Consider the following 15,821-nt stretch of genomic DNA (forward strand, 5'->3'; position numbering starts at 1 on the left):
TTAGCCACCCAGGCACCCCTCATGATTGGTTTCTTTCACTTGTGGCTTCATTTCTATTTCCTACAGTGACAAAACCCCATTTATTCTTCCCAAATTTTCAATATCTTTTAAGAAGTACCTGGTTCACATCAGATTAGCTTCATCAGAGAATTAGTAAAGGTTTGTGAAAAATCACACAATCCCTTCTGTACAAGAGATGTTTGCTGAGCTCCCATTTGCTGTGGCCGAGAGCCATGAATTCTGGGAGATGTGAGGGTGCCGGTGATAGGACCCATTTCCTGTTAGACCCTGGGGCTCCGCCCATCACTGGTCATGTGACCGAGACAAGTGGCATGACATCCCTAGGACCTAGTTTCCGAGTTTCATTTTCTGAAGTGAAGTCAGTACTCGCGTCCATTGCATATATGATAAACCAGACATGGTCCTAAGAGTGACACAAAGACGAACTCATTTACTGCTAAATGCAGCCCAGGGATGGGAGCTGTCACCAACCTGTTTTGTCGGTAAGAGAACAGGGCACAAAGAGTTCATGCATGTGGCCAAGGACACACAGCTGGGGGGTGCAGAGCTGGGATCCAAAGAGGCACTAACCGGGATGAATTTCACAACACAGAAAGGAATGAGGCAAGGTGTGCCCAGCGTAGGTCGATTTATCCTATCATACAAAACATATATAGTTCAATAAAAAAAAAAATACTCTCCAGTTTCAGGATCCAAACATATGTCGTCCAAGTAAAAACGACATATGAGGGAACGCCCAATGCCAAATTGAGGACAGTGGTTTCTTCTGGACGGCAGGGTATGCAATTAAACCAAAAGGCTAGTAGCATTTCACCTCTACTACGTTGTACTAAATCATCCTCCTGGGACCAGGGCTGCTTGTTACGCCTTGTTAGTGATTTACGACACTGCTGACGTTTATTTTCTAGTATTATATTTTTGTTATTTATACCTACGTGGCTTTTAGGAGCTTAGTTCAAACCTTTAAAAATATAAACGATACAGCTTTATTGTGAACCAAGCAGGATATTCTGGTCCCATCTGGACTTAAAAACAACACCACCACCATAGTCATTAGTCATGTGCCCTGCTTCCCTCTATCCAGAGGTCTGCCCGTCCCCTAGGCTCTAGTGAAGCTCTCGTGGGATGAGGCTCACAGAAAGGGTGCTGGGGAGGGTGAGAGGTGACGTATGTGTTGCACACATTATATGGTAATAAAAAGGGTGTCTTTGGATGGAATTAAAAGTCTCTTGTCCAAGTAGTAATGTTTTCCTTGGGGATCAGGCTCGCCTCAACTCAGAGACCCAAATCATGGCCGCTCAGGACTTTTACGTTTGGAGCACTTATGGAGCATGAATATTTTTTTGGTCCTTGGAAGTCTGGAAGCTTTCAGAAACGTAAAGATAATTTTCAAAAAATAGCCCGATGTATAAAATGTGAGCGGCTATACAAAATGGTGACATCCTTATTTGTGGAACATACAATTCAGTGTATTTTTGAAAGCCTTTTCCATTGTATTATTTATTTCCTCCATATCCTTAGTTTATTAATTTGATGAATAAATACATTCACATGGCCCACAATTCAAGAACGACAGAAGAGCATGTAGTGAAATGTTCCATTCCCATGCTGTGAGCCAGTCAGCTTTCTAAAGCCAGCCTCAATTCCTTGGAGATACTTCTGGAGACATTTTATATAGCTCTATGCAAATATATGTGCACACACACACACACACACGGCTGTGTTATGTTTGCCAATGGTGTGAAATGGTGTGTGATTGGAGTTTGTCTTTTTTTTAAGCCAATGTTGGATTTATTTTGTTCTTGGTTTTTTCTTTTTTTTTTTAAGATCTTTTTTTTGAGTGAGAGAGACAGTGTATGTGCTTGAGAGTGGGGGGAGAGGGTAGAGAGAGAGAAAGAAGAGAGAGAGAGAGAGAAGGAGAGAGAGAGAGAGAGAGAGAGAGAATCTTAAGCAGGCCCCCTGCTCAGCCTAGAGCCCGACGTGAGGCTTGATCCTCTGACCCTGGGATCATGACCTGAGCCAGAATCAAGAGTTGGGCACTCAACCAACTAAGCCACCCAGGTGCCCCTCCTCTTGAGTTTCAACCCTAGCAAAATCTTCCAAAGTACACAAATGTGTACACAGGTATACACACAAACACATAATATAAACATAGACTGGTCATTCTATACAAACGTCAGTGTATCGTACCCACTGTCCTTGTGAACTTTTCTCCTGATAATGTCCTGGCCGTCTTTCCTTCGCAGTGCGTAAAGGGCTTCCTTGTTCTTTTTTTTATAGGTGTAGTGTCGATTATCTGGCTGTTCTCCCACCGATGGAGTTAGGTTGTTCCCCATTGTTTGCTTTCACTAGCAATGCTGCACGAGTAAGTGCATGCAAATATCATTTGGCAGGTGTGTGGGCCTATCTGCAGGATGAGTTCCTAGTATGCTGGGTCAAGGGTATGTCCATTTGTAATGCAGTCCCACTGCCCCCTTCGGGCTGCCAACTTCTACTCTGCCAGCAGTGCAAGGGGGTGCTTCTTTCCTTATATGCTCTGACATGGTGTGACCCCATGTATTTATGTTTGCTACCCGAACGGCTGAGAAAATGGTATGTCACTGGAGTTGTTTCTCGATAGCAGTGCTGAATTTATCTTGCTCACGCTCTTCAACTTTAGCAAAACCTCCCAAAGTCAGAAGGACCCTTTATTGATTTGCTAAGGCAGCCGCCATGTTTTCAGGAAACTGTGGGGCCTGAGGGCCAAATCTGGCCCCGCCACCTGGTTTCTTTCACAATAATATATATCATAATGGAATTTTTTGAGGCATGTTTTACATAGCATGTATTCACACATTCCAAGGGTACAATTCAATTGTTTTTAGTGGATACACCAAGTTGTGCAACCATCACCATGAATCCGATTTAGAACATTTCCATCACCCCAGTGTGAGCCCCTCATGTCTGTGGTCAGTCCCTTTGCTTTTCCTTCACAGGAAAATTTCCTTGACAGGCAAATGCTAATCTCCTCCCTGCCTCCATACAGTCACTTTATCTGGATGTTTCCTGTAAATGGAATCATATAATGTGTGGTCTCTTAGGTCTGGTTCCTTTGCATTTGCATCATGTTTTCGAGGTCTACCCATGTTGCGGTGTATCTCAATTGATTTTTCCTTTTTTATCGCCAAATAATATTCCTTTGCATGGACGCACCACATCTGCCCTATCCAGTGATGAGATATTTAAGTTGTTCCAAAGTTTTGGCTATTATGAATAATAGTCTCATGAATGTTCGTACATAAACTTTTTTCTGTGGACATATTTTCATTTCTCTTGGATAGAGGCCCGAGAGTGGGCTGCTGGGTCATTTGGCATGTTTATATTTAACTTTTTTTTTTAAAGTAGGCTTCAGGGGTGCCTGGGAGGCTCAGTCAGTTAAGTGTATGACTTTGGCTCAGGTCATGATCTCACAGTTCATGAGTTCGAGCCCCGTGTCGGGCTCTGTGCTGACAGCTTGGAGCCTGGAGCCTCCTTCAGATTCTGTGTCTCCCTCTCTCTGTTCCTCCCCAGCTCAGGCTCTGTCTGTCTCTCTCTCAAAATAATAAATAAAAACAAACCTTTAAAAAAAAACTAGTGAAGTAGGCCTCATACCCAATGTGGAGCCCAATGAGGGGCTTGAACGGAGATCAAGATCTGAGCTGAGATCAAGAGTTGGACACTTAACCGACTGAGCCACCCAGGCACTCCTATATCTAACTTTAAAGAAACTGACAAACTTTTCTCAAAGTGGCCCCACCATTTTGTGTTCCTACCAGCACCACAGGAGGGTTCCCTTTTCTCTGCACCCTCAACATTTGTTATTGTCTGTCCTCTTGATTGTCACCATCCTAGTGGGTATGAAATGGTCTCGTTGCAGGATTCATTCATTCATTTATTTATTTATTATTTATTTATTTAAAGTTTAGTTAACACACAGTGCAATATTGGTTTCAGGAGTAGAATTCAGTGACTCATCTCTTACATACAACACCCAGTGCTCGCCATTACAAGTGCCTTCCTTAATGCCCGTCACTGATTTAGCCCATCCCCCACCCACTTCTGTCCATCAATCCTCAGTTTGTTCTCTATCATCGAGTCTTCTGTGGTTTGTTTCCCGCTCTTTTCTTCCCCCCCCTTTCCATATGTTCAGCTGTTTTCTTTCTCTCTTTTTTTTAATGTTTATTTATTTTTGAGAGAGAGACACACGGAGTGTGAGCAGGAGAGGGGCAGAGAGAGAGGGAGACACAGAATCCGAAGCAGGCTGCAGGCTCTGAGCCATCAGCACAGAGCCCGATGCAAAGCTTGAACTCACGAACCGTGAGATCATGACCTGAGCCGAAGTCGGACGCTTAACCGACTGAACCTCCCAGGCGTCCCTCATCTGTTTTACTTCTTAAATTCCACATGAGTGAAATCATACGGTACTTGTCTTTATCTGACTTCTGACTGACTTATTTCACTTAGCATAATACATTCTAGTTCCATCCATGTCATTGCAAATGGCAAGATTTAATTCTTTTTGTTGGCTGAGTAATATTCCATTGTATATATCTATATGCCACATCTTCTTTATCCATTCATCAGTTGATGGACATTTGGGCAGTCTCCATAGTTTGCCTATTGTTGATAGGGCTGCTCTAAAGCATTGGGGTGCATGTATCCCTTCAAATCTGTATTTTTGTAACTTTTGGGTAAATATCTAATAGTGCAATTGCTGGATCATAAGGTAGTTCTATTTTTAGTTTTTTTGAGAAACCTCCACACTGCTATCCAGAGTGGCTGTACCAGTTTGCATTTCCACCAGCAGTGCAAGAGGGCTCCCCTTTCTCTGTATCCTTGCCAACACTTGTTGTTTCTTACGTTGTTAATTTTGGGCATTTGGACAGGTGTGAGGTGGTATCTCATCATGGTTTTGATTTGTGCTTCCCTGATGATGAGTGATGCCGAGGATCTTTTCATGTGTCTGTCGGCCATCTGGATGTCTTCTCTGGAAAAGTGTCTATTCGTGTCTTCTGCTCATTTCTTCGCTGGGTTGTTTGTTTTTTGGGTGTTGAGTTTGATAAGTTCTTTATAGATTTTGGGCACCACCTCTTTATCAGCTATGTCAGTTGCAAATATTTTCTCCCATTCCGTAGGCTGCCTTTTTGTTTTGTTGATTGTTTCCTTCACTTTTCAAAAGCTTTTTATCTGGATGAAGGCCCAATGGTTCATGTTTGCTTTTGTTTCCCTTACCTTAGACGACATGTCTAGTAAGAAGTTGCTATGGCCGAGGTCAAAGAGGTTGCTGCCTGTGCTCTCTTCTAGGATTTTTTCCTGTCTCACATTTAGGTCTTTCATCCATTTTGAATTTATTTTTGGGTATGGCATAAGAAAGTGGCCCAGTTTTATTCTGCACGTTGCTGTCCAGTTTTCTCAGCACCATTTGTTGAAGAGACTATCTTTTTTCCATTGGATATTCTTTCCTGCTTTGTTGAAGCAACTGTATGTTGACCATACAACTGTGGGTTCATAGCAGTTTTATCTCCCTAGTGACTAATGGTGTCAAGCATCTTTTCCTGTGCTAATTAGCTATTCATATACAATCCATTGTGCACGGTCTTCAAGTCTTTTGCCCGTTCTTTGACTGAATAGGCTTCTTATTGAGACGTTAGAGTTCTTTGTTTATCCTGGATCTAAATCCCTTTCCAGATATGTCTGAAGACATATCTTCCCCCAGTGTGTTTTTGTCTTTGCATTTTTTTGATGGCATCTTTTGAGGTGTAAGATTTTTGAATTTTGATGAGGTTCAATTGAGCAATGGCTGTTAGTTCAGTTCTAATTTGCGTTTCTGTTATAGGCATGGGGTTGATAATCTTTTCATATTCTGAACATCTTTTATTATGTTTCAAACCCATTTACATTTTCTTTTCTGAGAACTGCCTGTTCATATCCTTTGGCTTTTTAAAATATCAGGTTATTGATCCTTTTTTTACAGACCTGCAGGAGCTCTTTATATATGAAAACAATGACCTCCTGTGTGTGAGTAATTATCCTACTGTGTCATTGGTCATTGGACTTCACTTGGGGTTGGTTTTGCCACGTGGGTTAGAAACTGTGTGTGTGTCATTTAAAATTTCATTTTTTTCTTCTATGACTCCTGGGTTGTGCAGCAGAGGTAGAAATGTCTTTCTCACTCTGAGGTTATGACATTTCTTCCTTGGCTTCTTCTAGTTCTTTTGTGTTTTTGTTTTGTTTGGCGTTTACATCTTTGATCCATCTGGAAGCATTCTGGTAGAAGCTATAAAGAAACAGGGATTTAATTTTCTTCTTTTTTCAGATGATGACCTGCTTATTCTAATACTATTTATTAAGTGGTCTTTTCTCCCCCTTACCCAAGAAAGGTGAGATGCCATCTTTATTATGGACTAAATTTGCGTAAATTTGGGTATATTTCTTGATTTCCTATTCTTTTTCATTGATGCGTCTTTTTAGTTATTTGCCTCTTTCAATGGGCTCTTTAAAAAAAATTCTTTTCACCCGACTGAGCCACCCAGGCGCCCCTAGTAAAAGAAATTAAAAAAAAATTTTTTTTACATTTACTTATTTTTGAGAGACAGAGAGAGACAGAGCACAAGTGGGGGAGGGGTAAAGAGAGAGAGGGAGACACAGAATCTGAAGCAGGCTCCAGGCTCAGAGCTGTCAGCACAGAGCCCGACGCAGGGCTCGAACTCACGAACCGCGAGATCATGACCTGAGCCGAAGTTAGACGCTTAACTGACTGAGCCACCGAGGCCCCCGCAATGGGCTCTCAATGACACGGTTCAATACTGGGTAGGGCTAGTTTCTTCTCATTACGTTGTGCTTTTGGAATTTTATTGGTTATTCTTGGGTATTGACTTTCTATTTAAAGTTTAAAATCAGGTTGGTCACGGGGCATCTGGGTGGCTCAGTTGGTTGAATGTCTGACTTTGGCTTAGGTCATGATCTCACAGTTTGTGGGTTCAAGCCCCACGTCCGGCTCTGTGCTGACAGCTCAGAGCCTGGAGGCTGCTTTGGATTCTGTGTCTCCCTCTCTTTCTTCCCCTCCCCTGCCTGTTCTCTCTCTCTGTTTCTCTCAAAAATAAATAAAATAAATATAAATTAAAAAACAGGAAAATCAGGTTGGTCACATTCTGTGAGGCCTGCCCACCCCACCTCCACCATAATGCCGCTGGTATTTTTGTCTGGATCGTAGTACACGTACAGATGAAGTTTGGGAGAGCTGACGTGTTTACGGTGCTGCGTATCCCTGCCTAAGAACACAGGGTGCTTTTATCTCTTGTCCTCTGCATCCCTCACAGTGTTTTGAACTTTTCTTCACATAGAACACACATTTATTATTAAGTTTGTTCCTGGGTGCCTTATTGTTTTGTTGCTGTTGCTGTTGAAAATGGACCGTTTTGTTCTACTTTCTTTCCAGCCGCCGTTCGCACACACGAACGCTTTCGCTCTCTGTAACTCCCCGTCTTCCTTCTCGTACTGTGTGAAGGGCTGTTCAGTTTATTCTCATTGCTCTTCTACGTGTAGAGCAAACCTGCAAAAAGTGTCCGTTTTGCCTCTTCCGTTCTAATTTCTCTATCTCTACGTTCTTTCTCGTGTCCCACCGTGCTTGATAGATCCTAGGGGACAGTGGTGACAATGGCCACCCTTGTATTTTTCACGACATTGGTGGGATTGTCGCTTGTGAATTTCATTAAGCGCAATATTAGATCTTGAACCAAGAAATACTTTGTCACGTTAAAGAAGTATCCCTATAGTCTGATTTTTTTTGGTTTGTTTCATAATATCACAAATGGCTGTTGAATTTGTTTTTTTAATATTTATTTATTTTAACATTTATTTACCTTTGAGAGAGAGAAACAGCACCAACAGGGGAGGGGAAGAGAGAGAAACACACACAGAATCTGAAGCGGGTTCCAGGCTCTGGGCTGTCAGTGGTTCTGGCGTGCTGATATTTCGGTTTGAATTTTTGCGTTAAAACTTGTAACGAAGACTGGTCTGTGGTTCTATTTGTCCTCAGCCTTTCTGGGGAGTTGGTAGCAATGGGATTATGCTCACTTCGTAGCAAGTGTTTGCACTGTTTGTTTTTTACAAACGTAAAGTTGACTCTTTAGGTACATGCGACCATGCTTGTGCTTGGCCTGTCTCTTCATCCTCCTCCTTCCATTAGCGACGACTGTTACGACCTCCTGCAAGATTTCCACGTGCGCCGCCTGAGGTACACGACGCACGTCACCTCATCTAACCATCACATCAGCCCCGGGAAGGAGGCAGCGCTGGGATGTCCATTTGCGGAGGAGAAAACTGAGGTGCGAGGGGAGGCTGTGGACGTAGCGAGTGCTGGGACTCTGGTTCATCATCACTACGCTGTCCCCAGTCTTCACTCACCTATCTTTAAAAGTCACGCTGCCTCAGGGAGCCTGGGTGGCTCAGTCCATTAAGCATCTGACTCTTGGTTTCAGCTCAGGTCACCATCTCGTGGTTCATGAGATCGAGCCCTGAGTCGGGCTGCGTGCTGACAGCGCGGAACCTGCTTGGGATTCTCTCGAGCACTCTCTGCCCCTCCGGGGCTCATGCTCGTGCTCTCTCTCAAAAATAAATAAACATTAAAAGAAAGTCCTGCTGCCTTGCGGCTGGCCTCCTTTGCTTTATTTTAATGTATTAACTGGAGATCCTCAGTTTCTTTTGTTTTTAGTAGACATCAGCCCTACTTGTGAACGTCTCTTGTACACGATGTAGACACGGCACCAACTTTCTTCCTCCTGAGATCACTCCCTTTCTAAACTAACACGAAATGCATTTGGGGCCTGGCCGTGGGCTTTCAGGACACAGCGTGTGCCTGACAACGTAGCTGCAGAGACAAGACCTAACCGTGTAAAAACGAGAAATGGCACCAAGTCGAAATGATAGCCACTCAAGGCAGGGTTTGATGGGCTGGGGGGGTTATGTGGTCGCTGAGTTCCGAGGAGGACAGGAGTCTGCCGGAGGGCGGAGCAAAGGCTGGGGAGCTGAGGTCAGCTTCTGATGGGGGGTGGGGGGGAAGAGCGCTTCCCTCTGACCCCGAGGGCTCACTCAGGGGAGCACAGGGTGGGGTGGGAGGTCATTAGTGCTGAGGGTGAGAAACCCTGACCTGTAGCATGGCTTTTACCTCTGCGTAGTGCTTCGTGTTCCTTAACTGGGTCCCTCCTAAGAAGCATTAGTCTGTTTTCTTTGTCAGTGCTACAAATGGAGCAGACACGGACAGCTGGTTCAGCCATGTGTATGGCAGGGGGCAGCAAATCACACCACAGGGGCCAAATCCGGCCTGCTGCCCAGTTTGTAAATAAAGTTTTATTGGAACACAGCCATGCCCATTCGTTACCTACTGTCCGTGTTCACTTCCATGCTAGGATAGCAGAGTTGAGCAGCTGTGGCAGAGAATGTTGTTCCATAGCCTCAAATATTGACCATTTGGCCCTTTATGGAAAAAGTTTGTTGGCTCCGATCTACGGCAACTTGTCTTACCATGTGCTTGGAGTAAATTCCTTGAATAGCGTTTATGGGTCAAAGAGTATACTCATTAAACATTTCATATTTACTTGGCCCACGTCCCTCAAGAATGTCATGCTAATTTACGCATTTATGTATCCAGCCACAGCGGATGAGAGTGGCTTTTCTCTACGTGCTCACCAACTCCAGTGATGACCGTGACTTAAAATTTTTACCAACCCTATAGGTGAAAAGAGATATAGTGACATTATTTTACATTTAAGTCTCGATGCTAGTGAGTTTTAAAATTTTTTAAATTAAGGTAACATTTTCCCCCCTGCTTTTCTACTGGGCTGTTTAGATTTTTCTTAGTATTTTCTAAGAACTCTTTACGTATGAAAGATAGCTACTGTCACCTATGTCGCAAATATTTTCTCCAGTTCATCGTATGATTTTAATTTGAATTATGCTATATATTTGTTTGCCATTTGAGCTTTATGTAGTCAAGTATACCAGCTTGAGTGTATCAGTATGAGTTTCACTTTTAATGGCAATGCTTGTAGTACTCTACTGTTGGGTATGATGCAAATGTTCTCTTGGTTTCCATGATAAATACGCTGAGGTTAAGAATGGTTTTCCTATTGGGGCGCCTGGGTGGCTCAGTCAGTTAAGCGTCTAACTTCGGCTCAGGTCATGACCTTGCAGTCAGTTAAGCGTCTAACTTTGGCTCAGGTCATGACCTCGCAGTCTGTGGGTTCGAGCCCCATGTCAGGCTCTGTGCTGACAGCTCGGAGCCTGGAGCCCGCTTCAGATTCTGTGTCTCCCTCTCTCTCTTTACCTCTCCCCCACTTGTGCTCTGTCTCCCTCTGTCTCTCAAAAATAAATGAATATAAAAACAAAAAAAAAAGAATGTTTTTTCTATTTATAGTTTATTGAGACATCTCTAAAAATAGCTCTAAGGGTGCCTGGGTGGCTCAGCTGGTTAAGCATCTGACCCTTGGTTTTTGGCTCAGGTCATGATCTTGCAGTTCGTGAGTTTGAGCCCCACGTCGTGCTCTGCGCTGACAGCGTGGAGCCTGCTTGGGATTCTCTCTCTGCCCCTCCCCTGCCCATGCATGAAATAAACTTTAAAAATAAATTAATTAATAAAAATAGCTTTAGCAGTCAATTGCATCAGACGACACTGGAGCATCTATAGAGATGTTTCTCTGGAAGAGTGTCAGTATGCAAAGAGCTGAGTCCGGACGGTGAGAAGAAACTAAGCGGGGGAAGAGGGGCAGAAGGCCACCCTGGGATGAGAGGAGGGCACGACGCACACAAAGGCACCACAGATGCTGTGACACGAGGCATGAGGAGGGTGGGCGAGTGGCCGCTGGAGTCCGTGGCAGGAAGGTGGGGGCAGGAGACGACCCTGAGAGGCAAGCAGGGGCCAGAGCATAAAGGGGCCCTTGAAGTCAAACTGCTCAGAATTTACCAAGAAAGTGAGCCCCACGCGTTGTCGCGTCTCTTTGAAAGGCAAGATGGGAGAAAGAAGGAATTCATTTTGAAATAAATTTAAAAGTACGTCATTGGCGAAACCCCAAAAGTAGTTCCCTGTGAACACGTGTCGGGAAATAACCCAAACCTAGTAACACTACGAACCCATCCAGCTTACGCTTCAAAAGAAACGCGGTTGCAGTATATTTATGTTTCATTTCTCAAGCGTGTTCGTACCTGTTGTGGGGTCTTGTTGGAGAAAATAATAGCTGACCCCCCTTCGTCTACATGAGGGTAGTCAGGAAACGTGCCTGTTAAGTTCCTGAGGAAGCAAAAGAGGGAGATTAAGTAGAAATGAACTCCGTCATTCAGAACGTAATACAGAACTCCCCTCTGTAATATTTCCCACTAGCTGGCTCTGCTTACGCTCATTTAAATGAGTGACGGTTGGGGAGCCGGGGTGGCTCGGTCGGTTGAGCGTCCGACTTCAGATCAGGCCATGGTCTGGCGGTTCGTGAGTTCGAGCCCCGCGTCGGGCTCTGCGTTAACAGACAGCTCGGGGCCCGGAGCCTGCTTCGGGTTCTGTGTCTCCCCCTCTCTCTCTGTCCCTCCCTGCTCACGTTCTGCCTCTCTCTGTCTCTCAAAAACAAACAAAGGTTAAAAAAAAATAAAAAAAAAAATAAATGAGTGATGGTTGTCAGCGTGGAAGCTCCCTGCCCGTCGCGGCCGGACACGCTGCCTCCAAGGAGCGGAGAGACCCGGGAGACGTTCCTAGAGGTTTGCTTCCTCCAGGTAATTGTTACTCGGAGACAGACACCCCTCTCTTGAAAACAGATTTTTAAAATGATTGAGACACTCTGTGATTAAGTTAGGAATGAAGACAGAAGCACAAATCATTTCTTCCTGTTTAAAATTTAGAATAAACACAGGGTTTTGAAACTAAACAGAAGGATAGAGCTGTTCAGATGACAAATTTACTAACGGTGCACGAGATACATGGACACGCTCTTAAGTTTCCGTAAGGCTAAGGCTCCATTTTGCACAGGCTCCAAATAGTTTTTTGTGTCACCGTGTAATTTTTACCTTTCAAAAAGCAGAGTTTGCAATTTATTAAAAAAAATTTTTTTTTAACGTTTATTCATTTTTGAGAGACAGAGAGAGACAGGGCATGAGTGGGGAGGGGCAGAGAGAGAGAGAGAGAGAGAGAGAGAGAGAGGCAGACACAGAATCCGAAGCGGGCTCCAGGCTCTGAGCCGTCAGCACAGAGACCGATGGGGGGCTTGAACCCACAGACCGCAAAATCATGACCTGAGCCGAAGTCGGCCGCTCAACCAACCGACTGAGCCACTCAGGCGCCCCGCAGACTTGGCAATTGAATCTTGAGGAATTTTGCGAGGGGTGTGTGTGGTTACTATTTCTACGTGCCTGGGGGTCTACTGAGGCAGAGAAACTAAGGGTTAGAGGAGACAGCCGTGCTGAAGATGAGTCTACAACAGCGGTTCTCAAACATTTGCCCTTTGGAGCCCTTTATACTCTTAGAATTTTTGAGCATCTCAAAGAGCTCTTGTTTATGTGAGTTCTAGCTACAAGTATTTACTGTGTTAGATACTAAAACGGAGAAATTTCTAAAACGTGCATTTTAAATTCACTTAATAACAACACTGACAAACCCCTTATATGTTCACGTAAGTAACATCTTTAGTACACGTCCGAAAACAAACAAACAAAAATAGAAGAGTGTTACTGTTCTGCATCTTTGAAGCCTTTTCAACGCCTGGCTTGGGCGTTAGCTGGCCGCTCCGATCTGCTTCCGTATTCGTTCTGCTGCCACACGCTGTTTCGGTTGAAGTTGGGCAAGAAAACCTGTCCTCGCGTTCGCCACATTTCGTCATTCATTAGCAATTCCGCCGATCTCAAAACCAAAAGCCTGAGTATTGGGAAGCTCTCAGGCTCACGGGGGTGATCACAAGAGTTCCAAAAATGTAATTTCTGCCATGTCAGAGGTTTTCCTTCAGGCTCACTTGGTTCACTTTTTTGAGAATCGGGCAGTTGTTTGCTCCATCAAGAATGATGTTCCATGAAACGTGGCTGGTTCGGCTGAAAGCACACGGCTCCACAGGTGTGCGTCCAGATAGCCAGCACGCTCGGCGTGCGGCCAAAAGCATTCAGCGCACTTCTGATTTCATCAGGCGGAATATTAAAAAGCTGTGTAGTCAAGGGTTAAGTCTTTTTTTTTTTAATGTTGATTCACTTATTTTTGACATTGAGAGGGTGTGAGCGGGGGAGGGGCACAGAGAGGGAGACACAGAATCCGAAGAAGGCTCCAGGCTCCGAGCTGTCGGCACAGAGCCCGATGCGGGGCTCGAACCCACAAACCGCAGGATCATGACCCTGAGCCGAAGTGGGACACTTGACTGACTGAGCCACCCAGGTGCCCCAATTGCCAAGTCTTCTTAATACGATTACTTTTTACCGTGTCCTCAAGGATACTGTTAAATGAAACCTTTTTTTTGAAAGGCACATGCATGGTGGTGAGGGCTGACTCTGAATTGGGGCTGCTGCTTGGTTCATGCTTAGGAGTCAACACCCCTGCTGGCTGTTGCCCCATTGTTTCCACAGGATTACTCTTCAAGCATTTTAAAACAGTCACATCATTGTCTGCACAAAATATCTCAGGTCTCCTGAGCCTTTCCTTTGGGCTCATTTAATAGGATCATGACTCAGCTCCTTAGCTTTGCTTTGAAAAGCACTGAACACGATGGGGCATATGTGGCCAAATGAAAGGGCAGGATGATGGTAGGAGATCACGTGCTAAGTGACATTGGCACTAAGTCACATTGCTTAGTGATATTGTCACTAGACTAGACTAGACTAATGTCTAGTCTAGACATAGACTAGACTATGTCACATGCTAAGTGACATTCTGTCAATGGAGCTACCATCATTGTAGCTACCTTGGTGGACTCATGTACTCATTTACCCATCCATTCATCCATCCATCCATGTATCCATCCATCCATCTAATCTATCCATCCACCCATCCACCCACCCATCCATCCATCCATCCATCCGTCCATCCATCCATCTATCCACCATCCCTCCATCATCCATCCATCCACCCACCCATCCATCTATCCGTCCATCTGTCCATCCATCCATCCATCCCTCCATCATCCCTCCATCCATCCATCCATCCATCCATCCAATCTATCCAACCATCCATCTATTCATATGGTCAATCAACACACACCTGATTAGTACCAATGAGATTCTGGATGTAGTGATGGGAGACAGTGATTTGAAGATTGAAATGTCAGCCGTTGCCCTGATGCTCTCACCTTCCACAATCACATGGCTGATGCATGTATTTGACTTCAGACACTGCTTGTTCACAAGACTCAAATCTCAAATCTTATTAAACTGCCTGACCACAGTCTATCTTGTTCTGTGCTTCACTTGGCCTTGACAGGTTAAAAAGTATGAATACATTTGGGGCGCCTGGGTGGCTCAGTCGGTTGAGCATCTGACTTCAGCTCAGGTCATGATCTCACGTTTCGTGGGTTCAAGCCCCACGTTGGGCTCTGGGCTGACAGCTCAGAGCCTGGAGCCTGCTGCAGATTCTGTTTCCTCTCTCTGCCCCTTCCCAGCTCACACTATGTCTCTCTCTCTCTCTCTCTCTCAAAAATAAACATTAAAAAAATAAAAAAACCCAAACAACTATGAATACATTTGGATTAAAAGCTCAAGCACTCTTGCTCTGTGCACCCACCCGCCCATCCCTCTGATGGCCACTTTATAGGCAGCTCCATTGTCTAATTTTAATACCACACTTTAAAGCTTGAGTGTTTTGGGGGGCTCAGAACAAACCTAGAAACTGACATAAACTGAACACAAACAGGATTTACATGTGCCATTTCTAAAATAGAATTCATAATTACGTTACACATCAATTGTCATAGTAAGATTTAATAATGCATGTATGATAGTTTTCATAGTTCTTTTTGCAAAAACGGGATCAAATATATCTATTTTTAACAGATAAAAGGACATACTTCGTTTTTTTCAAGTCACGTTAGTTTAAGTAATTAACCATAAACTGAAATTGGATGTCTTGGCCTTAGAGACTGCACAAACTGTTGTAGGGCACACATTTAAAAGATAGATTTTAAAATTCTTATCTAGACATGACAGCATAGCCTGATAGCTCTATCTCACTTCCATGCACACATGTGCACACACTTGCATCATACATGCACACGCACACACATGGATCAGGCATGCATATGCACACACGCATCATGCACACACACATGCATCATGCACGTGCACACATACATGTACACACACTTGCATCATGCATGCACACGCACACACACACACACACTTGCTGTGCTCACACCATCCCCATGTTCTTCCTCCCTCATAAGGAGTCCTCTGGCCCCAGAGTGGTTGTTTCCCAGCTTTGGGATATTCTTTTTAATTTTTTTTATCGTTTATTTTTGAGACAGAATGAGACAGAGCATGAATGGGGGAGAGTCAGAGAGAGAGACAGAGACACAGAATCCAAAGCAGGCTCCAGGCTCCGAGCTGTCGGCACAGAGCCCGACGTGGGGCTCGAACTCACGGACCGCGAGATCACGACCTGAGCCGAAGTCGGACGCTTAGCCGACTGAGCCACCCAGGCGCCCACCAGCTTTGGGATATTCTAAGTGCGCCCTGGGTGTGCACTGATTGGGATTCTCCCTGTCCATGTCGCCCTGTCCTGTGTGTCCTGTGACTCAGTCACTTAGAGCATGCTGACAGATACTGAATTTTACTCT

At 44.5% G+C, this 15,821-nt stretch overlaps 1 protein-coding gene across 1 annotated transcript in view; it reads right to left on the reverse strand.

Annotated features, from left to right (window-relative positions):
* Positions 1-15,821, reverse strand: part of IQCA1 (IQ motif containing with AAA domain 1) — a 155,192-nt gene that overhangs the window by 77,171 nt on the left and 62,200 nt on the right. Inside the window, exon 7 of the mRNA XM_043578245.1 lies at positions 11,239-11,323. Coding sequence (XP_043434180.1) covers positions 11,239-11,323 — 85 coding nt within the window. The remainder of the gene's footprint in view (positions 1-11,238; positions 11,324-15,821) is intronic.

This window comes from Prionailurus bengalensis, chromosome C1, assembly GCF_016509475.1.
Source record: "Prionailurus bengalensis isolate Pbe53 chromosome C1, Fcat_Pben_1.1_paternal_pri, whole genome shotgun sequence".
In the NCBI taxonomy this organism is placed as follows: Eukaryota; Metazoa; Chordata; class Mammalia; order Carnivora; family Felidae; genus Prionailurus; species Prionailurus bengalensis.